The sequence below is a fragment of the Lepidochelys olivacea genome (assembly GCF_965140295.1).
Source record: "Lepidochelys olivacea isolate rLepOli2 genome assembly, chromosome: 18".
NCBI lineage: Eukaryota > Metazoa > Chordata > Testudines > Cheloniidae > Lepidochelys > Lepidochelys olivacea.
In genome coordinates this window covers 8,188,302-8,212,685 of record NC_140428.1, presented here as the reverse complement: position 1 = coordinate 8,212,685, position 24,384 = coordinate 8,188,302, and the positions used below count along the sequence as shown (strand labels likewise).

Below are 24,384 nucleotides of genomic sequence, written 5' to 3'. Positions count from 1 at the left end.
GGGGTGTAAATAGTGTTTTTAAAAAGTAACTATTTAAACTATTAAAATTGTGTCGGTTAAACATTTAACTGTTAGCAAGTTCACAACATAGGTGCAGGAACTAAGAGTGCGGGGGAGTGCTGCAGCACCCCCACATTTTACACGGGGTCCGAGCTGCTGCCCAGTGCCCAGACCCAGACGGGAAAGGGGCCAAGGCTGGGGCAGGCACAGGGCCAGCAGGAAGGACCCTGGGCGTGGGCCCAGCACATTAGGCATGTAAACCCCATTTTAAACGGATTAGGCATTTATCGGTTAACTGGTTAACATTTTACATCCCTAATTCCCTGTTAAAACTGAAGGTAGAATCTGGTCCTGCAGTTGGAACATAGGCCATGGGTGCTACAACAGCACAGCCGGGGCACCGTAGCCGGGGCAGCGTAAGGTAGATGGTTCCTACAGCAATAGAAGGTTTTTTTCTGTGGCTGTAGGAACTCCAGCTCCCTGAGCAATGATTGCTAAGTTGATGGAAGCATTCTTCCATCAGCCTAGTTGTATCCACACTGGAGCTTAGGTTGGCATAGCTATGGCACATAAGGGTGTGACCCCCCCGACCCCCCCCGAGTGCTGTAGCTGTGATGACTTGACTTTCAAGTGTAAAACAGGCTTCAGTTGTCAACTGTATTTCGGTGCAATCCATTTTATTTTCTCCTGCAGAGCTAATGGGAGTGACTAGTAAAAACTGTCCTTTGACAAAGAAAGCACATGTTACTTTTTATTACTTCAGGTATCGCCCACAGTGTTGTAGGCACTTTCCAAAACAGAAATAGGCACAATCCTATCTCCAAGTTACTCACATTGAAGCCTTCCAAGCAGAGTGGTTCTTGGCCTCATTTGAATGACGCTATCGTGGTGCCGCACTGGGGACATCTGGTTTGGATCAGATTCCTCAAAGCAGAGAGCTGACTAATATTTTGCCTGTAAGATTTCTGTTCCCTCCACTGTGATCTGGTGGTAACTTTTCTGTTAATTCTGATCTGAGCTATTTGGGAGTAGCAAAGAGCCCAGGTGTTCTAGCTATAATGAATGCTACCTTTGTAGTCTCGTGTCGAAGATAGTCTTAAGAGTGCTCCATGAACTTCAGAGCACTCAAAATATATTGTAATGTATAATCCTGCCCTGGTACTGGAGAAATGGGCCAATAAACTTAGATATATTGTTGTTGAAGTTTCCCTAGTGTTAGAATTTTGCAGCAATTTGAAAAGGAAGCAAATTGTTACAGTTCCTCCAAAGAATCAAACTCTACTACAGAGAGTATCTGTGCAATCTACTTTTTCTTTTGGTCAGATGAGTCAAATGAAGAAAAGAGGGAGGAGGAAGAGGAGTTAAATTTTAATGAAGACCTTGTTTGCCCACATGGTAAGTGCGAATGTAGGGGACAGAACTGAACATGTCGTATTTGGATGACCCACCATTTACAGACTGATCTTCCATATTTCTTCTGCAAAAACCAAGATAAGCTGGGCTTAATTATGTTTATTTCTGACTTACTTTGTTTTTCTTAAATGTTTATCATTTGATCCTGAGCTGTGATCGCATCAGATCTCACGAGCTAGTGTGATGTTGGGATAGATTTGATGGGAGACCTGCAAAGAAAACCTAGATCAGTGATACTCAATTAGATCTACCCGCAGGCTGTTATGAAAATTTTATGACAAGAAGTGGGCCATTTGCACAGAAGACTAACAAAATAAAATAAAAAAAACAAACTCCAGCTGCCAAGAAAGATCTTAATTGTAACAAGTATTAATGTTTTTATCTTTTAACAAAGTTTATAAATCAACATTGTTACCTGTGTTTGTGGCAATGATCTCTGGCAAGCTTTGTGAGAAGTGGTTTGTAGGAGATAAGGGCAAGGCACATGCACTGGTGAAGATGCTGACCTGTAAGGTGATTGTGGTGGTGGTTTGTTTTTATGATGTTAATGGTAAAAAACCCATATTTTCAGAGGCATGTTGAGCCAAACATTGTTAAAAGATAGATGGCTAGATTCTGGCTATTCTGAAACTGGTCAGTATATTGAGTCCACAAATCACAAAGTCCCACTTCTCTGAATTTTTCCTTGGAGGACATCTGAGCTCTGGAGCCTTATAGTTTCTAACTGAAATGCACCTTCATCACCTGAATCAAGAGTGTTCTTTGCTTCAGCAGAGACGACAATTGGATCAGGAACAAATAAAAGCAAATCCTTTGGCATTTTAAAACTCTCAATCGAATTTTAAAATTTTCAATGAGATTTTTTTTTTAGGAATTCTTGCATTGTTTTCATCGGTAGCAACAACATGCAATGTGGGAAAATGCAACGTCTTTCCTGTTAAGTCTGAAAGATTTCAAGATTCTTCTGAAAGGCACAGTTTTTCAAAAGGATTCGCAAGGCTGCTTGCATGGCCTTGGAGCTACAAGTTGAAGGAATTCAAGTGACCAATAATATTGCACAGAAAAGCTACCTGTGATGGAGAGGGAACATCATCCCTAAATTCCATGAACTCCTAAGCTTTGTTGGTCTTGTGGTTTGAAAGAAATTCTATTTTTGAATCGCACAAAACCTCTCTAATCCGCACCCTCTACTTAATGACGTTCTCTGGTTGTGCTGCAACAGGTCACTGTATTTGTCTGAAATGTCTTGTAAAAAGACATTTAAAAAGACGATGTTGCAAACAGGAAATTAAATGTATTCAGTTCACCAATCTCATCTCAATACCCATTGTTTGTTTGTTTTTTTCAAATCCCCAGATAACTTACTACACAGCACAGTCTGGTGAATGAAGCAGTGAAGTGTATTTAATGAGGGGTGTATCATTGCCAAACTACAGAGCAAAGACCTTCTATTTCCCTGTCATGGAGGGACCTCCATCTGTAACAAGCAAGTTTACTTTCTGCAGATCTAAATCTTTTTTTCCCCCAAAAAAAGCTTTTTACTTTTTCAAAAATGATCTGTCATGTAGTGTAGATTTCTAATGGTGAAATTTTCAAGCAAGAATTTTTGTGCTTAATACCGTCATAAAATCTGACAGATTTGTCCACTTCAAGAGACTTTTAAATTGGAAATCAGTGCTGACAAACAATTCTCATAAATTACCTCCAATCTTTGCACTGCTGTGGAATCAGGCAGGGGAACTTGCTTCACAAGGTCATCCTTATTTCTATCTCTGTCAAAAAACTACTCCACCGTTTCCGGCATGCATTCTTTCACAAGCTCGGCATCCAGGAAAGGTTTTTTCTTTTTAGCTAGTACCAACATTATCCCAAAAAAATCAGCTGTTGCTTTTCCTGTATAGTTGTTGATGTGAGAATATTTGAAGTGTGATACAAAAACTTCATATTTTCAATTTTGTCACATCTTGCAACACTGCCAGGAGGACAGGCCACGTTGAAGTTACTGTGCTTTGATTCAAAGTGGTGCTTGAAGCTGATGACCGTACAGATGGAAACAGTGGTTTGGCGTATTAAACGCAAAGGATTTTCATTTAAATGAGGTGACATAAGAAGAAAATCTGCTGTCCAGTTTGGGTTAAAAGCTCAGTTTTCACTGTCTAGTTTTGATGGTTACTCCCCCTCGCATTCATTTTTGGCTCCATTTCCATCACTGATGGAAAAAAATGGGTGGCATCCTAGCTAAATCGTAGCTGTTGCAATCGCGAGAACTTACAATCCAGTGAGCAGCGCTTAGTTTGGCCCCGGCACCTCCGGGCTGCAGGCCAGCAGCCACCACTCCCCGGCTGCTCAGCTCTGAAGGTGGCGCTTCTGCTGGCGGCTGTGCTGTCTTCAGAGCTGGGCACCCAGCCGGAAGCTACCACTCTCTGGTCGCCCAGTCAGTGCCTCATTTGTAGAGGGGCTTGCTGGCACTGAGTCCCGACACCTCTTTCATTACAAATGAAGCACTGCCAGTAAGTTACTTACTAAGGAAGTCATAGGCAAATGATAGGCATCACATAGCTTTTTATTAATTTAATTATAAACATTTTTTTAAGGTGTGCTGGTGGGCCACAGAGGAAGCTTTGGTGGGCCACATTTGGTTTGATTGAGAATCACTGACCTAGATGTTGCAGAAAGTTATTAGTAATTCATTTGGTGTTGCTCTTCCCTCTGATCTTTTGGTGCTGAACTATTGCTTCAATATGAAGTAGAGGGATTCTGTTCTGCAGGAGGGTGCTGTTCGTTGGATAAGACAAAAGTGCATGGTCTGGGGCCACTTAAATTCTGTGAAATCTGTGAACGTACTTTGAGGTTTTGGATGAAATATACTCTGCAATCAGTCATAATTAAGGCTATGTTTTAGTCACAGGTATTTTTAGTAAAAGTAATGGACAGGTCACGCGCAGTAAACAAAAATTCACATGTCCATGACTTGTCCTATATACCCCTGACTAAACATTTTGGGTGGGGGGAAACGTGTCGCGGGTGCTAGGTGGGGGCAGCAGCCCAGAGGCATTCGGGGGGCGCTCCAGGTGGGGGAGGGTTTGGCAGGGCTGGCAGGCTCCCTATCCGGCTCTGTGCCTCCCCAGAAGTAGCAATCCCTCAGCTCCTAGGTGGAGACGCGGCCTGGCAGCTCTGCGCGCTGCCTCCACTCCAGTTCCTGGCCAATGGGCTCTGTGGAGGCGGTGCCTGCAGGCAGAGGCAGCGCACAGAGCTCCCTCGCCGTGTGTCCGCCTCGAAGCTGAGGGATGTCGCCTCTTCCAGGGAGCCTGCCAACCTCCCTCACTCCCGAGGTGAGCACCTCCCAGAGCCCTCACCCTCTTCTTCTCCCCAGACCATAGCCCCTCCCATGTCCAAACTCCTGCTGCTGCTGGGGAGGGAGGTGCGGTGTCTCTAGGCTGCCCCAGCAGCAGCCGGTGTGGCTGGCCCAGGGGCTGCCTGAGCTGTTCAGGTGGCCCCCAGGCCAGCTGCACCGGCCGCTGCAGAGGTCCCGGAAAGTCATGGAATCAGTGATCTCCATGACAAACTTGCACCCTTAGTCATGATTATTTGTGGTATCCATTCCCTTTCCTTTTGTACATTAAGAAAATAAAAACTCTTTAAAGTGAGACACTGTAATTGGGTACTGACAACTCTGGAAGTGCAGGATAAAAAATACTTTCTCTCAGTAAGTATTTCGGTGTCCTTGACATAAGGATTGTAATAAAACTGTGCTGGGTATTTTGAGACCTGTTCTCTGTGTTATAAGCCTAACATGAGATGCTGTATAACATTAAGTGATGGCTAGTTAGTTGCATCCTCTACTATCCAAGTTTTCAAGTCTCCTTTTTTGTGCAGAATATTGGCACTTTTAACAGACTATAATTGCTCCATTTTGGAAGCATTACCCTAATGTAATCGTAGCAGTTAGGCCTTCAGGTCTGTTTGGGACAATGAATGCATTATTGTCAGTTGATATGAATTAACAATGCAAGCTCCACCACTAAAACTAATAAGAGATGCATGCTTTTTGATTAATAAAGCTGTATTCTCAAATAGAAAGGTTAAAATGTCTTTTTTAACCCTTTTTCATTGTTGTGCATTGTAATTGACAGTCCCATAAGGCTAATATAAAACTGCAGAGCAGAATGATGAAACACCATAAAAATAAGTATTTTGAAAATATTTCCCTAGAAAAATTGATCTGTGACTTTGGTCCACATAAAAAATAAATGACATTAAATATTGGGGCCATCAAAAGTTCAGGTTTCATTATCCTGAGCTAACTTCAGACTGTTCTTGTAAAATGCTCTCTTCACCTTCTGCGTTCAAAATTTTCCATTGAATTAAGTGTATCAACTAATCTGTTTTCTCTGTAATAGATCCTTAATGTTGCAGAGAAGGAAACTACTTCCTTCATGGTGCTTTCTGCAAAGCCCAGTGCTTGATGTGTTTAGGTCTGGCATGCATCCAAAAGTATCACACAGGTTTTTCCCTTATGAATTCCCACTACCATCTTCTTACATGCATATGTCAGGAACCTTTTTCATCTCTAATTCCAGAGGATTGTCGTAATTTCTCTCTCCGATAGTTTCCTGACCCTGTCGAATAATTTTTGTCTGATTACCAGGTTAGGCTGAGGGAGGTTGGCAGAGATGATGAGAGGGGGACAATGGTTACTCCTGAGGGCATTCAGTGCCAAAAAAATTAATAATTCTGTGCACAATATTTTAAAATTCTGCAAGTTTTATTTGTCAATAAATAAATGCAGAGGCTCCAGCATGGCAGTGGGGAGCACAGTCCACTGGCTATACGAAGATGGGAGATCACCATGCAGCCTCCCCACCTCTGGGACATGGACTCAGGGTCGGGTGCAGCCTCACCACTAACACAGCACAAGGCCCGGGCCTGCCCCAGATACACCCTGGGGTCCTGCCCCTCTGCGCCAGGCGCACCGGGTCTGGGGCAGGAAAGTTCAACCAGGCAGGATCCAAGTGTGGAAGGGCTCAGTGCGGGGGATCCAGGTGTGGGGTGAGAGGATTGTGTGGGACAATCTGGGTGTACAGACAGCTCAGTGGGGGGGGAAGGGGGTCTAGGTATGGGGGGATCCGGATGGGGGGTTCCAGGTGCAATGGGACTCTGCAGGGGCTTCCAGGTGAAAGTGGTTGGGGCTCAGTGGAGGGGTCTGGGGGAGTGGGGCTTGGTGGGGGGGGTCTGGATGCAGCTAGTTGGGGGTCAGTGGCATGGGGGTCTGGATGTGGAAGCTCAGGGTGGTGGGTTTGAGTGTAGGGAGCTCAGTGGGGGTGGTATGGGTGCGGGGGCTGCAGATGCAGGGGTTGAGGTTCAGTGGGTGGGGTTCAGGTATGAAGGGGAGTTCTGGGTGTACCGGTTGAGGCTTGGTAGGGGTGTCTGGACATGGGAGGTCCAGGTGCATGGGGGTTGAGCGGATGGGAGAGCAGCTCCCTGTACGGTGCCTCCTGCCCCCTACAGTGAGGAGCGATGGGGGCAGGAAGCAAGGGAGGATGCTGAGTTTCCTGCAGCTGAGGGAGGTTTCTGGGGGTGGGTCTGAAACAGCCCCAGCCAGTCCTTGCAGGGGAGGAGGAATTCCCATCCTCTCCTGCCTCCAGCCCAGCTGGAACTAGCAGCTGATCCCAGCTCAGGGTAAGAGCCACTGGCTGGGATGTCCCCAAACCTGCAGTGATTTATCTCTCAGCCGGCTGCTCCAGGTGCCTGAAACTCTGTATATTCACAGTTGGGGAGTGGTGCATGACTACTGTTACAGCTTCCCTTTGCTTCCCTGCCAGAAAGTCATTTTTCTGCGGGGAAGCAAAGAAATATTCAGGGGACATGAATTCTGTGCTTTCGCAGTGGTGCACAATTCTTCCAGGAGTAAATGGTCAGGGTCTTTGCCTTCCAGATGGTACAGCGTTTATACATTCTGATCAGATTTTCCACCTCTCACTATAGCTTCTTGATCTATTTTCATAAATCTTATGATGTCAGAGCAATTACTTGCACAATCTTATTTTCATGTCCCTGATGGTTTCTGGAAATCATCCCAGTCCTGCTTTCTCCATATGGTGAACCTAGGTTAATAATTGGTCAAATTTAGCAACTGTTTCATTAGCAAAATTTTAAAACAATCCAGTCTGACCTTCATTTATTGTAATAAATCCAGGAATGGAGTGTTGCTATTTTTTCTTTGGGAAATTGGCAGGAGTTCAGACTTTGTCAGAATGAGAGAAGATGACAGGTCAGTGGCACTGAAGTCTTGTTCTAATACTAAATACATAGAGCCAATGAGTTTTCCTGGTGTTTTTTTCTCTATCTTGTGGCTAACTTAAACCCATTTCATGCTGGGGTAGACTATAGAAAGAAAGAAAAAACTTTTTAAATAGTTCTTAGCTAGACTTTACTCCGTCAAGTATAGCAACTTCTCAAGTTTTTTTTTTCTTCCCACTGTTGGTTAATACCCACTTTAAAAGTTGAGCATCATTCTTTCCCATGTCAGTGTTTGGTTGTTTGCTGTTTACCATTCACTACTTTACCCTCTGTACTGAAATTAATATTATTCTCGTTTGGTTGTGTATCAGCATTATTCTTACCACACCTTGTAGCTTTTGACGCAGCAGCAGTTAAATAGCAAGGGCTCAGTTGTGTTGTACCTCTCCCCTTTACAACTATAAGTAAAGCAAAAATTATGGCTTGGTCAGTCTGTCAGCAATGAAGTAGCATAGTTTCTCATATATGAAATACTATGTTTTCCCACCATGTTGAGTCAAACACATAAATTCGATGCCTGTATTGCAGCGCATTGACCTTTTTGGCATAGTTGTTACCAGGATAACTCATAAATGCTTTCTGTTAATTCGTTATCTTACTGGTTGTCAGTTTTTTTGTTAGTTACCTGAAAAATAGTTCAAGATAAACGATAATATGTAAGTAATTGGCATAATTTTTAAATAATATTTGGTACACCTCACTTCATATTTTTTCTCACACACAATTAATTCCACCCAACTGGATGTAATAAGGCACTCTCTCAATCAAAAGATTTTGTGCAGTTCACTTTTTTTCAAGATGGGCATTATGGAAAATGGAATCTGCCATGTTTAATTATGGATCCTGACTGTGTTTGAGTGTCCTGTGGAGCTTCACATTCTAAGTGATTGCTACAGAAATGTGGCATTTTAAATGCCATAACGCTTTCAGAAGGGTGGTGGGAGGATGTATGGGGAGAACATCTTGGACAGAATTTTCAGTGCCTGAAATTAGGCACGTAAAGCCATATTTAGGCAAATAAATCATTGTAGCCTTATTTTTCCAGAGGTGTAGCACATACACCTTCATTTTCAAGTCAATACAAATTGTGGGGTGCTCAGCAGCTTTGAAAATCAAACCACTTTTTTAGGTTCTAGGTGCCTAATTTGAGGCACCCATGAGTGGGGGAAAAGATTAGCCCTTGTGTGTTTGTATCCTCTGTCCTGGTTCTGTTCTTGCCCTTAATTTCTCTTCCTATTCCATGGATTTCTGTCTTTCCTTTCCTTTTGTTGCATTTGAATCTGTGGCTCAGGCCAGTGGTGCTGGAACATGTTTAATAGTGGAGGAGCTGAAAGCCAGCCCCCTTACCCTGTCCACGCTCCCCCTCCCAGAGCTGGGACCAGGAGCAGGGCCATGTCTCCAGGAGGCGGCGACCCAGATGGGGGTAAGGAGGCCTAGGCTGGGGTAAGGGAGCTGGGAGGACCGCGTAAAATCTGGGGGTGCTGCAGCACCCATAGTTCACGTGCCTATTGCTCAGGCACATGGTTTTATAAATCCAAAGGGCAATCATGGTAGATTAAGATCTTTCTGTTTTTAAATAGGAATGCTGTATTTAAGAATGTATTGGGTTAGCTTTTAAAATAATTAGCTATAATTCTTAAAACATACTGTTGCTGTGAGTAAGCACTAAAATCCTACCTCCAGGAGGAAACTTAATCATTGATGGGGTAGAAATAGAGGCTGAAGGTGACTCTTCTGTATAAATTCTTTTTTTATTCTAGTGCTGACACAGGTGTCAGATTATAAGGGTGTAAAATCTACTTCTGTATTCATACAAGTAATCTCTTAAATCTGTTTTAGTGCTGTGAAACTTTTGCTGAGTATGTGCAGAACAAAAATGATCTCTTGCATTTCTCCATGCAGGTGACCTATGCATATCAGAAAATGAAAGGAGGGTTGTTTCTAAAGAAGCCTGGAAAAAGCTCAAGCAATATTTTCCAAAGGCTCCAGAATTTCCAAATAGCAAAGAGTGTTGTTCCCAGTGCAAGGTATCTGAATATCTGATGACTTCGTAAGACTTTTGACAGTTTATGTATGGTGGTAGCTTTAGCTTTCATGTTGGCGTTCCCCTTGCTTAAAATGTATGGGAGGAAAAAAATCTGCTTTTACCTTTTTAATAGCACCTTTGAAAACAAACACAAGCGGCGAAAAGGATTCTCTGTTTTCACACAGATTCTGGAAAGAGAAGGAGAGGAAAACGAAGCCCTGCATAAGATGATGGCAAGTGAGCAGAAGACTGCTCTCCAGAACCTGTTCCAAGACAAATGCAGACCGTGTCTTGGGAGCTGGCCTCAGGTACAAAGACGAGGAAAAGTTGATTGTCTACCAGATCTGGGAAAAGGCTATTAGTGTACTCTTGCACTTGACAATAGAATGTAAAATTCTGATCTATTAGAGGGAAATTTGTGTGTGTAATCCTTGAGCAAAATAGACCATGCAAACATGGTGTAAAGCTTATTGAAAAAATGTTCCTTACAAATCCTTTAAGTGCTGACTTGGGTACTCTCTTTGAATCATAGAATCGTAGAATATCAGGGTTGGTAAGGACCTCAGGAGGTCATCTAGTCCAACCCCCTGCTCAAATCAGGACCAAGCCCCAACTAAATCATCCCAGCCAGGGCTTTGTCAAGCCAGACCTTAAAAAGTTCAAAGGAAGGAGATTCCACCACCTCCCTAGGTAACGCATTCCAGTGCTTCACCACTCTCCCAGTGAAAAAGTTTTTCCTAATATCCAACTTAAACCTCCCCCACTGTAACTTGAGACCATTGCTCCTTGTTCTGTCATCTGCTACCACAGAGAACAGTCTAGATCCATCCTCTTTGGAACCCCCTTTCAGGTAGTTGAAAGCAGCTATCAAATCCCCCCTCATTCTTCTCTTCCGCAGACTAAACAATCCCAGTTTCCTCAGCCTCTCCTCATAAGTCATGTGTTCCAGTCCCCTAATCATTTTTGTTGCCCTCCGCTGGACGCTTTCCAATTTTTCCACATCCTTCTTGTAGTGTGGGGCCCAAAACTGGACACAGGACTGCAGATGAGGCCTCACCAATGTTGAATAGAGGGAAACGATCACGTCCCTCGATCTGCTGTCAATGCCCGTACTCATACAGCCCAAAATGCTATTGGCCTTCTTGGCAACAAGGGTACACTGTTGACACATAGCCAGCTTCTCGTCCACTGTAACCCCTAGGTCCTTTTCTGCAGAACTGCTGCCTAGCCACTCGGTCCCTAGTCTGTAGCGGTGCATGGGATTCTTCTATCCTAAGTGCACTTGTCCTTGTTGAACCTCATCAGATTTCTTTTGGCCCAATCCTCTAATTTGTCTAGGTCCCTCTGTATCCAGCGTATCTACCACTCCTCCCAGTTTAGTGTCATCTGCAAACTTGCTCAGGATAAAGAACTCCAGGGTGCTCTTTTGACTGGCATTTGTAGAAGTGTGTATCTTTCATGAGAATGTCCTTTAAAATGAAAAAGAATAGCAAATATTAGTTGAAGTAAACTTCCTTAGGTACCGTCTGTCTCTCCTAGATATTGACCGTGCCCTCTTTCTGCAGTGTCTTGAGTACCTCACAAACTTGAATGTATTTATTCTCGCAACCCCTGTGCGAGGCTGAGCAAGGCCATTATCCCCATTGTATAGATGGGAAACTGAGTCTCCCTGTGCCTGCAAGATGTGCTCAGGGGTGTCTGGGGTAGAGCAGGGAACTGAACCTGGATCTCCTGAGTCCTAAATTGACACCCTAGCCATTGGAGCTGCACTTACTGCATGGAGGCTGATACTTGATCAAAGAGAAATTTAGTGTTTTTCCCCTTCCATCCAAATGTCACTCAAACATCAGTGAACCTCTCTTTCAGCCTAATCTTGAATCCCAGCTAGTTTCTTAGTGTCCTTCCTCTCTTCCCCACCCCCCTTCCCCCGCATCTCCAGGCCTCCTGCCTGGGTCTTGTTCCCCTACCTTTTGCTTCCACATCCACTACTTCTTGACCCTGCCTGCTTTCTCCAGATGATCTTGTCAACCATCCAGATCATCTGTCACAGTAACCTAGCTGCTACTCCTGCTCCTCTTCCCCCTCCTGTAATCATCCCTCTTTCCTCCCGCATCCTATGTGGCTCTAGCTTTCAAAAGAGGAAATGTTTGTGTATGTCTGGATGGGGAAAGGTATTTGGGGCCATATGTGAGAGCAGGCTAGAACAGCTCAGCTCAGGGGGAAGAAGTGAGAGCAGAAATGGCAGCCCATAATCCAATAAGTTTTTTGCCCTTTTTGTTCTTTCTTTCAAAAGAGGAGCTGTTTCCACTGTTCTTGTTTTGCAAGGCAAATCTTAAATTTACCAAAGAAAGGAATTTCCTTTTTATCAACCAATTGCTGATACAATTAGTGCCTCAGTGGTTTGCTCTTTGGTGTTAGGGTGATACTTTATCAGCTAATTTGTTTGTTGGAATATATTTTAAATTTATTTTTCTGTCGTTAGGGGTACACCCCTGTCTGAAGGCAGTATTTGGTCCTTGCTCTCTTCAATACGTTGTAGAAGAAAGTAACTTGACAGTAGTTGTGTTATCTACACCTGCTGCTCCCATGGTACTGAGCCAGCAGTAAGAGCAGCACCTTCAAGCAGTTTCACATGGAAGTGGTACTAATTAATCTTCTGCACCACAGGACTGGGTTTAGGGCACTAGCTGTTGCTGCAGTGCTGGAGAGTTCCATTCTGAACCCTACTGGAGGGAAGGGTTTGTCTTGCTATACACTTCCAGCAGCAGGCAAAAACCCTAGAGAGGGGGTGGAGTGTCTTTGAGCAGCAAACAAGTCACAGCTAGGGTAGGGGGTTGTGAATGCTTGGAGCCAGTCATGATAGGAGTAGCAAGGCTGTTCTTACTGCCACCTCACTGAGCGTGTGTGGGAGTATTGTAGCAGCAAGAGGAGTGTTTTATGCACATGGATATTTCTCTGTTTGAATGTAACTTTTGAACACCACATCAAATCAATTCCAAATTTCAGGGAATGTTCTAGCATCAGTGGGCAGAACCCTGTTGATTTTGGTGAAAACCAGAAAGGGGAAATGAGGGGGAGACAGCCCCGGCTTCTGATTAGCATATCCAGCAAGTTCAGTCATCTCTGTAATTTTCTGTAGATCAAAGAACCAGTTCATGGCTGACATTACAACATTGCTGCATAACTCCATCCCAGCTCTGCCCCTCCTCCCAATAGAGTTCAACATGTTGATGCCCTGAATGACTTAAGAATGGTGGAGGAAATAGGGATGCACAACAGAGCCCCTGGGATGGAGGGAGAATAGGGGGCTCTGGCATGAGGGGCCAGAGGAGTGGGGACGTACAGCCCCGAAGGAGAAAATGGAGGATAATGGCATGGGGGATGCACAATGGCATGGGGCAGAGAGAATGGAGGATCCTGGTATGGGCAGAGGAGAGAGAGAAGGGACACAATGCCCTTGGCATGTGTGTTGGGGCGGGGGTTATAGGAAGTCCCTGAAATAGCGGGGATGTGAGGCTGGCACACAGGGAACTCGGGGGTGTGGAATGGAAGAATGCCAGTAGCCCCTTTTGTGTGCAATGAGATCTGCCCATCGAAGCAGCAAAGTCTGCAACTCTGCAGTTAGTATAATATGCTCTGCTGGTTAATCACAGGCTGTGTGTGCCATAAGACTTGCTGGAGTTTAGTAGAAATGATTTATACAATGGATTGAAGATAATTGGTACAAAACTGAATTAGCTTTCTAATGTAATATAAGCAGTAACACAAGGGTTCACTGTGTACTATGTTCTTGGTACTTGATCTCAAATTATTGTAGTTGGCTTTCAGAAGTCACACTTGAATGGAGTTATTGTGAAGAATGTTAGGATCTTGAAAGGGAACAGGTATAACAAAAAGAAAAGGAGGACTTGTGGCACCTTAGAGACTAACCAATTTATTTGAGCATAAGCTTTCGTGAGCTACAGCATCCGACGAAGTGAGCTGTAGCTCACGAAAGCTTATGCTCAAATAAATTGGTTAGTCTCTAAGGTGCCACAAGTCCTCCTGTTCTTTTTGTGGATACAGACTAACACGGCTGCTATTCTGAAACAACCTGTCAGGTGTAACAAAGACAGTGAAAACTTAGGTTTTTTCTATCTCCATTGTTAGGTTAATTTAAATGAAGTCTGTTTTTCCAGGAGACAGATGAGCTCTACATTGTATCACAGTTTTTTGTAGAAGAATGGAGGAAATTTGTAAGGTAAATTGGTTCATATTTTAAATCTTCACTGAACTCCCTTTATTCCTTTTAGTTTTATATGTAGTGATTTGACTTCTGAATGAAGTTTGTATAGTGCAGTGTAGAATTATGCTAAAATTAAAATATCTTGCTGTGTAGTGACTGGCCTTGTGGAAATAAGGAAGCACTGGGATTGTTAAGCTGGTATTGGTTATTACAGGTTCTGAGAAACAGCTGATCAGGTTAGATACCATATTGATTAGTTTCTCATGACTAAAGTTATATCCTGGTCAAAGGACATAACTCCGTCCTGTTTCTGTAATCTGTCATTAATAGGAGATGAAAATCCTCCCTGCAATGCTAGATATAAGTAACATCCCAAGATCAAAAACCCCCAATATCTGATTCCCTGAGCCTAGCAATCTAATACTTCTGAATTTTGGCTACTTTTCTGTAAAATCACAAATTTAAATACTCTACTTATCTCTCTTCTCATTGCTATTTGCTGACTTTTGATTTCTTGTTAAGGAAATAGCATAACCCTGTGATGTCTAACTAGAGCTCAGTGAAAAATTCCCCCAAATTATGCTAGTTTTTAATCAGTTTTTCTCACCAAAATGAAAAACCAAAATTAAAATTGTTTGGATCAAACAAAAGAACGTTTTGAATGTTGATTCAAATCAGCCTTTTCAAAACAGTGTCGATTCAAAACATTCAGATGTTTTTAAAAAAAAAAAAAAACGCAGGTTGTTTTCAGCTGAAATAATTTGCCAGATTTGACCCACATTCATGAGTAGTTTCCATGCCCATATATGTATATTTTTTTGGTAAATTTACTTATCTGCCAAAAAAAATTCACTCAGCTCTGTCTAACCATCCTAAGTACACATTTGTTTTCTCTTCTCCTGTTTTGAGCAGGAGGCCTACAAGATGCAGTCCTGTATCATCAGTAGGAAACAGTGCTCTTCTCTGCCCACATGGGGGCCTCATGTTCACATTTGCTTCCATGACCAAAGAAGACTCTAAACTGTGAGTTTCTTCTGTTCTCTTGTCTTCCTTTTGTCAGGTATTTCTCTCCCCGTCTCCAGGAATATGTAAATCAAATGACCCGTGAGGACAGTACTGTTGATCTCTGTAACTGTAACATTTTCCTGGGAGAGGTCTCTGTTTTTGAATGACCTTGATGTGAAAACCCGTTTACACCTTTAGATGGATCTTCATGCAGAAAGTACCATACATGTTCAGTGATAAGTGTTCTGCAGAAGCAGGCTAGCATTGGAGAAAGAAATATGATCAGTAAAGTAGAATTTATTATTAGGAATTGAACGAGCTCAAGTGAAACTGACTAACACGGCTGCTACTCTGAAACCTGACTATTATTTGACATTGGAAACTCACTTCCTTACCTTTACGATCAGAATGGACACAGGTCTTCTCAAAGTTGATTTCCACAAGACTTGTCTTCAAAGTATCAGATACCATCAATGGATTTCATGCTTTGTGGAATTGCTTCTTCAATGGCACAGAGTAAATGTAACACATCTTCCACTTTCGTACTTTTTCTTCCATCTCAATCCTTCCTCCCTGCATAGTTTTGCTTTAGGAGTTAGAGAGACTGTTCTTAACATTTAAAAGGTTCTGAAACCTAGAGCCCAGTGCACTTGTAAGGCTTGTGCACAGTGTTTCCTTTAATGATGACTAAGCTACACAGCTGTAATTGAATACTTCTGGTTTGGTTTTTCTATGTCATGAAGCATGTTGTGTTTCTTTGCACAGTATAGCTCTAATATGGCCCAGTGAGTGGGAGGCAATACAAAAACTATTTGTTGTGGATCACATTATCAAAATCATCAGAATGCAAACTGCTGAGATGAGCCCGGAGAGCACGCTTTTCAATTCTGAGCCCAGTAAGTGAGTCTTATCTTCACCAGTGTCTGCAGAATAGCTTTTTCAACTGATACTGGCTCCCTTTTGGGGTTTGGAGAGGGACCTGCCATTTTAGCATAAATGGTCAGAACTTAAGGGAGGAGTGGAAAAGATAGATGCCAGTTTCTCAGTAACAGCTATAGAGTAAATCCAGAGTTCGGAGAATGTACCCCCATTGTGTAAGCCATTCTTGATTTAATCATGAAGGTGGCGAATATTTGTAGTGGTCCCTTGTGTAATGTAACTGTCACCAAAATATCTGTTGGCATTTTAACCATGCTTTCCTTTTTATCCTTCTAGAGCTGTGTCCAGAATGCAGAGAAGGATTGTTATGCCAGCAGCAGAGGGACCTGCGTGAGTACACCCAGGCCACCATCTATGTACATAAAGTGGTGGATAATAAAAAGGTACTGATCTCTCACTACTAATCTTCACTGAATTTTGTTAAAGGTAAACTGTACTGAGTGGTAGCCAAGATAGCTATAAAAATAGTTATCAAATAATATATACTGGCAAAGAGAATGCCCGTGCTGCATGAGAAATTACTCAGCATTGTTTCTGTGCCTCTATTCTACAAATGGGCCTCTCAGTGACTGCTGCTATGTTGAGGATACCTCTTCAGCAGAGAGAATGAGGAGTACTTGTGGCACCTTAGAGACTAACAAATTTATTTGACCATAAGCTTTCGTGGGCTAAAACCCACTTCATCGGATGCATGCAGTGGAAAATACAGTAGGAAGGTGGGTGGGTGTGTACACGTACACAGAGAGAGAGAGAGAACATGAAAGAATGGGTGTTGCCATATCCACTATAACGAGAGGGATCAGTTAAGGTGAGCTATTACCGGCAGGAGGGAAAAAAACCTTTTGCCGTGATAATCAGGATGGGCCATTTCCAGCAGTTGACAAGAAGGTGTGAGGACCAGTAGGGGGAAAAAAAATAAGCATGGGGAACTAGTTCTACTTTGTGTAATGACTCGCTACTGGTGAGTTAAGATGCTTTTTAAAAATCAGACACAAGGTTAGGTTGTAAATTTACTTTACCAAAAATCTAAACAGCATTTTACAGGGTAAATAATGGCCCTAGAACTTGCTTTACAAGTATCTGATGGTTCTTACAGTAAGCCTCCAGTCTTCTTTTAGTTGTATTTTAATGCTCTGGAGTTCTGGGTGAGAAACCAAGACTCCTCATAGGAAAACTCCTCAGATAAGCTGACAAGAACCAGCTGATAGTATAGAGGCACTTTCGTGTGGGATGGTCACAGGATTTTGTTGTACTAGGAGTTTTTCAGAGGGCACAGTGGATAGGAGGGACAGATTTTCCTGGTGCCCATCAGCCCATGAGTTGGGGTAAATGTAGCCCTGCGTCGTCATGCTGTTCAGAGTGGGAGTGTGGTGGTTTGAGGATTCAAGGGGAGTGATAGTGCTGGGAAAGGCAAACAGTTGCCTACCGACATGTCCCTGAAACATATTTAACTTTTCAGCTGTCAGGAGATTTGTGAACTCAGGCTTTTGTGAAGTGGCTGCACAGTGTATTATGTTCAGTTTGTGACATTTTATTCTATTTTTGTAAGAGTTACTGGCTAGTTTGTCTCTACTAAAGCATGTTAGGCCTAAGTAGAGTAACCTTTCTCTCAAGGTGTGTCTTTCAAGCGTCTTCTCTGGTGCTAGCAGCGTGGAGAGGCATCTCCCCTCTCCTCACCTGGGTTTGGGTCCTGCGTTCCTTTTTGGGATGCTTGGTGACTTCTCACTGTGCCTGAGACCAAGAGGTGCTGTCTCTTGGGAAAATGAATAATTCTACCCCTGCTTGCAAGGAGTATAAAACCCAGTACACAAGATACAGTAAAGTATATAAACAAAAACCCCAGCAAAGGAATGGCAAACCCCAAAATAACAGTATAACAAAGAGGATTTCGCTGAGAATAGGAAAATTAGATCTGGGGAAGGAAAGGGTTAGGATTAATTTAAAAAATGCTGACCAGAACCAACCATTTCCTGCCTCCCAACACACTCAACTCTTCCTAACCCCCAGCTCCTTCCATGGCACCTGCCCAGGTAGAATCTATGCTGGGAATGAATCCAGAGATAAATGCTGCAGTGCTGTGAACTTTGGCCAACTTAGGAGGGTGCCCTTTTATTGTATCTTCGTATTGTGGGGCAGGGTCCTCTGCTGGCTCCCTGATCTGGAGTCCTGTGGAGGTCTCCGTTGGCTCAGTCAGTGGTGTCAGGTTGTATCTCTGCCACTTTGGACACTGGTCTCTGTAGGGCTGGAGCTGCCTGACCTATGCACTGAATCCCACAGCAGATCAAAGGCTCCGTTTTGTGGAGGGGGGTTAATCAGAGACTCCCTAAGCAGCCCCAGTACATTGCCTGTCCAGATCACCCCATGCAGAAGCCTCCCTTTTGACCTCAGTAGGAGTTTCTAGTGCATTCTGTCTCCATGCCTGCAGTCAGGCATGCTGGGAAATGATGTCATAGGGCTCTGGTAGCCATTATTGTTAAATGTAGTCCATAGGGTAGGACCCTCTCCCTCTAGAGCAGTGTTTCTCAGCCTTTTTGATACCAGGGACTGGCTTGCTGCCTTCCTAAACTGTGTCAGGGAGATCTCGGGGACTGCCCGTATGCGGACCAGTCATTAAGAAACACTGAGAGGCTCAGTCCACTGCTCCAGGAGCCGTGTGGGGGTTATGCTAGTAGCTGTAAGTGTACAAGCTAGCCCGTGTGGGCGAAGAAGGTGAAACAGCTGTTGTTCATTTTATCCCCTCTGCTGTCAGTTTCAGAGGAAAATAAATGGAACAGTAAGAATTGTTTTCTTTTGGGTCAGGGCCAGATTCTGGGAGGGACTCTGCCTTCTGAAGGGTGCTGAGCACCCTCAGTGCCCAGTGAAGTCAATAATACTTGACAGGTTTCAGGGTGGTAGCCGTGTTAGTCTGTATCAGCAAAAAGAACGAGGAGTCCTTGTGGCACCTTAGAGACTAACCAATTTATTAGGGCATAAGCTTTCGTGGGCTAAAACCCACTTCATCGGATGCATGCCCTAATAATCGAGCTTTACATGATGAGTATAAGAGTTAACAGAAGCAGCTGGCTTGTGAGTTGCTGAAAGTCATAGTTCTCACGCACAGAAATTTGCTCTGTCTCTGCAGAGATGAGCAGATTTTGAGTACTAGAGTAGAATCTGCATGTAGGTAGAACTGGTGGGACCTACAAATTATTTCAAATTATTATTGCAAATTATTTCTAGATGAGATTTTTAATCAACTGGCCCTCTACTCAGGAAAGTTTTTTTTTAAATGCTCTTGTATTATATGATCACATGTATCAAACCGTCCTACACTGAGAAAAATCAGTAGTACCAAAATGTTGTTACTGCCCATTAACATGTGGTGTCGTGACCAGATGTTAATGAGCAGGAACCTTAGAAAAGGGTCAGAAAAGGGCAACTAAAATGAGTAGGGGTTTGGAACGGGTCCCATATGAGGCGAGATTAAAGAGGCTAGGACTTTTCAGCTTGGAAAAGAGGAGACTAAGGGGAGATATGATAGAGGTCTATAAAATCATGAGTGGTGTGGAGAAAGTGAATAAGGAAAAGTTATTTACTTGTTCCCATAATATAAGAACTAGGGGTCACCAAATTAAATTAATGGGTAGCAGGTTTAAAACAAATAAAAGGAAGTTCTTCTTCACTCAGCACACAGTCAACCTGTGGAACTCATTGCCTGAGGAGGTTGTGAAAGCTAGGACTATAAGAGGGTTTAAAAGAGAACTTGATAAATTCATGGAGGTTAAGTCCATTAATGGCTATTAGCCAGGATGGGTAAGGAATGGTGTTCCTAGCCTCTGTTTGTCAGAGGGTGGAGATGGATGGCAGGAGAGAGATCACTAGAGCATTACTGTTAAGTTCACTCCCTCTGGGGCACCTGGCATTGGCCACTGTCGGTAGATTTATAGATATAAGGTCAGAAGGGACCATTATGATCACCTAGTCTGACCTCCTGCACAATGCAGGCCACAGAATCTCACCCACCCACTCAGGATACTGTGCTGGATGGACCTTTGGTCTGACCCAGTATGGCCATTCTTATGTTCTTATGTGTTCCTGGGAGTGACTGCTCACTAAACAGTGGGTATTTTAACTGATAACTTTCTGCAACACATTTATTTGGCTTCATAAATCAATTAAGCTTTATTTGTCACTGCACTTGCCTTCAGTTCATGGCAGATATAGCTACTTAGCAGTAACTAGTAGAGATTTAGTAAAAGATATACATTCAGCATTTATAACTAAACTTAGGGTGAAAGATGGGCAATTTGTCTCTTCACCTGGCAGCCACGGTTGTATATTCTGTAAACGTGAGAACTTTGATAAACTGCTAATAACTTTGAGAATGCTGCAAATCATGCTCAGTGTTTAGAAGATGTGCTGGTTTCTTCAATCGCAAAATACATGTATGGACAAGCATACACCTAGAGAGGTTAGCATGCTCTGAGGCATTCAGGTGGGAGTATGTGTAACTTCCATATTTTCCCTTGAAAATTCCAGTCTCCGACGCTATCTGAGGAGCCTAGCACAAGTGTAAATACGTACATTAGTGTAGGGTAGGTACATTTATCATGAAGTAACATAGGGATAGATATGTATAAATTATTTATCTGTAGCTTACTTACAAATTAACTGCAGACAGACCAATAAATCACTAATGAGCACTTCTGTCAATCTGCTAAATACAACCACACGACTGACCTGTATGTGTCATTTATGGAGAATATTAGTTTCTCTTCGTTACAGCTCTCTCAACACACTGAGTTCAGGTCAGAGAGAGAGCTGGCTGAAGGGGAAAGAATCCAGCCCCAAAGACTTTCCCTTTGTCTAGAAAGGGAAAGAGTTCCTGAGCTACAGGAAGCAGTAGATCCCTGCAATGGTTTCTCCCATTTTAGCCAGCATCCAGAATCTGTTAAAAGATCATTTACAAGCTATATGTGTGTTAAACTAGAGCCTTGTCTCTTGGTATCTCCTAGGTTCATGCACTCCAAGTATCTGCCTGGGTTAGGGCAGTTGGTGTTTTTATCCACTATGGTCACTTGTCCTTGTGCCCTATTTAAGCTCATTATATTAAGGTAGCACCTTTAAAAACGCTCTGTAAGGAACTTGCTAAAAGCGCTGGGACAATCTGAGTTTGTGCTGTTGGAACAGAGTTACACAGTGTGTGATTTGTGTAACTTCAGGTAATGAAGGAAGCTGCTCCAGAACTGAATGTGAGCAGTTCAGAAGCTGAAGAGGAAAGGGAAGAAGCCAAACCAGAAGGGGAACAGGATCCAGATTTTAACCAGGTAAAGATCTAAAACGCTGCAAGGTTTGCAATTTTGAGTTTCCCTCTAGATAGCAAAGTGTCCAACTCTGACAATACAGGAATCTTCTTATATTTACTGTTAGCAGTTGAAACCAGAAATATATAAGCTGCTTTATTTTAAGCTTATTGTTGTAATACCTTCTTAAAATTAAAATCATGGCAATTAAGTCTATTAATGGCTATTAGCCAGGATGGGTAAGGAATGGTGTCCCTAGTCTCTGTTTGTCAGAGGGTGGAGGTGGATGGCAGGAGAGAGATCACTAGATCATTACCTGTTAGGTTCACTCCCTCTGGGGCGCCTGGCATTGGCCACTGTCAGTAGACAGGATACTGAGCTGGATGGACCTTTGGTCTGATCCAGTGTGGCCATTCTTATGTTCTTAAAATTTCCTTACCCTTTTGTTCCATTTGACAAATCAATTGTTCTTTGCTCCTATGTGTCTAATATGGTTGTGGAGCTAATATTGTTTTGATTAGTTTCCTTGTTAGTACATCTTACGGGGTATTGTGAAAATGTATTAAATGTAAAGCACATTTTAAAGTTCTGATAGAAGGTGTTCTCCAAGTTCAAGGTTTTATTAAATTACTGAACATGTAGTTTTTGTGAACCCCACAAAAATGGTGGATATTAAGTCATCTTTAAAAGTAGTATAGCCATGTTGGTCCCAGTATATGAGGCACTAGGTAAGTGAAGAAGAGTTCTGTGTAATTTGAAAGTTTGTACCTTTCACCAGCCGAAGTTGATCCAATAAATGATATTACCTTACTTAACTTACCTTCTTTAAAAGAAACTTGGAACCTAGAGGACTTTCATAGGTTTGGAACCTATGAAAATTTGGGCTTAGAATTCTTAAACATTCCTAGTCCTAGTACATCTGTCCTAACACTGATGCATGCTCTTCCTGGTACCCATAGAAATACTGAGATATTTCCTTCAAGTGGTGGTAATGCATACTGTTGTCTTACCCCCTGATTTTGGCAGTGTCTTCCTCCCTGTACTTTTTTTAGAGAGAAGTGGTTACTACAATATTAAATATTTAACACATGTTGAAGAGTGGTTCTGTACTCCATGCTGTCCTCAAGTTAAACATGGAAATGTGGCTGTCTTTGAGCAAGTCCTTCAGTACTTGCAACCTCTCTGATGCCTGTGTGCATCAGTTGATTATCACAGATGTACTTTAATGTTTTGTGGCTTCGCTTGTTTAAATAGCTTATTTACAAGGCCACCTGGGCAAGAGGCAGGTTGAAGAATTTGCATTATCAGTGAATTCAGTAAGCAAACTTCTTATTTCTGACCCTTGTTCCTAGACTAATGGTGGTGCGAAACGACAGAAGATATCCCATCAGAACTACGTTGTTTATCAAAAGCAAGGCATCAGACGGAGTACACGGCACAGAAAAGTCAGAGGGGAAAAGGCTCTACTTGTTTCCGCCAACCAGACATTGAAAGAGCTGAAAATACAGGTGAGGAACTTCCTTTGTTCCTAAAAACAGTGTTCTCCTCTGCTGTCGTGTGTGAGCGCACAATGGTGACAAGGAAGTAAATCTAGATGTCTTGTACTCCTAGCTGTTGCCATTGTTTTAGATTTTCCTGTGTAAGAACATATAAAATACTCCAAGATCTGTCATGGTAACTCGCAGCCAAATCTTGTTCCCCGCTTCATGGCTGAGGAAGGCTCTAAGTACCACATTTCTGCACCAGATGGCGGCAGTGCCCAAGGGGGCTCTTGCAAAGCACTGCTCCGTGGTTCTCTGTGATGACACAGAAGGGGTGGGGCAGCAGCACCCACAATGATATGCTAATCCGTGGCTCTGTTTGTATGGTGTCCTAAGATGCATGGTTTTTGACAGTATTATTGGTGTGTGTGTGACTTACATATTTTGCTTTTGCACAAAATCAGTGTGTGTTGTTGTGTTGGCACAGATCATGCACGCATTTTCAGTTGCTCCGTTTGACCAGAATTTGTCGATCGATGGGAAGATACTAAATGATGATACTGCAACACTTGGCGCCCTTGGAGTCATTCCAGAGTCAGTCGTTTTATTAAAGGTAACAACGTGAGAATTGTGGTGGTCTGCTGAAAGGAATGCTGACTGGCAGCAGAAATGATACAAACTTAGAATTACACTAACACTATATTGAGATTACACCGTTAAGTATTTGAGTCAGAACTCTCCTCCTAGGATGCATGCATTGTCTTTAATTGTCTGAGATACGGTATCTGAGAAGTTAACGTTTTTTCTACAACTGAAGGTATACGTGTGTAGTGAATGTGAAAGGTTCTGTAGCGCATAAGCACAAGGCCAGCAGAATTAAGGTTGTGCACTCAACTTTCACACTTAGATTTTTGAGCACTGAACTGTATAATCGAAGTATAATTTTTCATACTTAATTTCCTGTCCTCCTTTTTGAGGGAAGAAAAATCTTAAACTCTATAAAGAGCTGTTGATGGTGAAGGCTAACTAATGCCTTAACTAGTGTCATTAGTAACCTGTGCACTTGTAAATTTAACAGGTGCCAGTTGGGCAAGGACAGTAGGTGCTTCCATATCTATGCATGTACATGCCTTCGTAAGCATGCAGCACAACAAAATACAATGGCCCCAGTTGGCATATGCTTAGTTGACTTCAGTGGGACTAAAGCACAGGCTTAAACAGCCCTTCCTCAACAGAGATACATTACTGAACTGGAGATCCTAAAGCCTCAAAAGTGCTTCCAGGCCTCTTTTTATTGTCCCCCAAACCGCCCTGGGAAAACTTCTTTCTTTGGCAGCATATATTTTCTTCTCCAGTCTGTTTAAATGCACATCTGCCAGAGTCTCTTGCTTAGCTAATAAGACTGGTAAACTTCTAGTATTCATGTTGTTTTATAGTTCTGTTGGGTTTGTTTTACAGGCTGATGAACCAATTGCAGATTATGCAGCAATGGATGATGTTATGCAAGGTAAAGAGGATTTCATAATTACAATCTAGAAACATTCTTATTTGTGAAAACACATTATTACCACTGTACTTTTTCCTGGTTGGTTGCTTTGACAAAAATTATTTATGGTCATGTAGTACTGCATTTGGGACAGAACATGTTAAGCATAAGACAGGCTAATTTGTGGAGCTGAAGTCAGGAGGAGAAAGGTAGGAGAAATTAGCAGA

The 24,384-nt window shown here is 42.8% G+C and overlaps 1 protein-coding gene across 2 annotated transcripts in view; it reads left to right on the top strand.

Annotated features, from left to right (window-relative positions):
- The window catches only part of USP48 (ubiquitin specific peptidase 48), a 59,723-nt gene that overhangs the window by 32,856 nt on the left and 2,483 nt on the right, over window positions 1–24,384 (top strand). For both annotated transcript variants that reach the window (XM_084651837.1, XM_084651836.1), the window contains exons 15-25: window positions 1,324–1,395; window positions 9,616–9,740; window positions 9,925–10,047; window positions 13,918–13,979; window positions 14,877–14,987; window positions 15,735–15,865; window positions 16,185–16,291; window positions 21,110–21,214; window positions 22,543–22,698; window positions 23,159–23,284; window positions 24,130–24,178. In XM_084651837.1, the coding sequence (XP_084507963.1) occupies window positions 1,324–1,395; window positions 9,616–9,740; window positions 9,925–10,047; window positions 13,918–13,979; window positions 14,877–14,987; window positions 15,735–15,865; window positions 16,185–16,291; window positions 21,110–21,214; window positions 22,543–22,698; window positions 23,159–23,284; window positions 24,130–24,178 (1,167 nt within the window). The remainder of the gene's footprint in view (window positions 1–1,323; window positions 1,396–9,615; window positions 9,741–9,924; window positions 10,048–13,917; window positions 13,980–14,876; window positions 14,988–15,734; window positions 15,866–16,184; window positions 16,292–21,109; window positions 21,215–22,542; window positions 22,699–23,158; window positions 23,285–24,129; window positions 24,179–24,384) is intronic.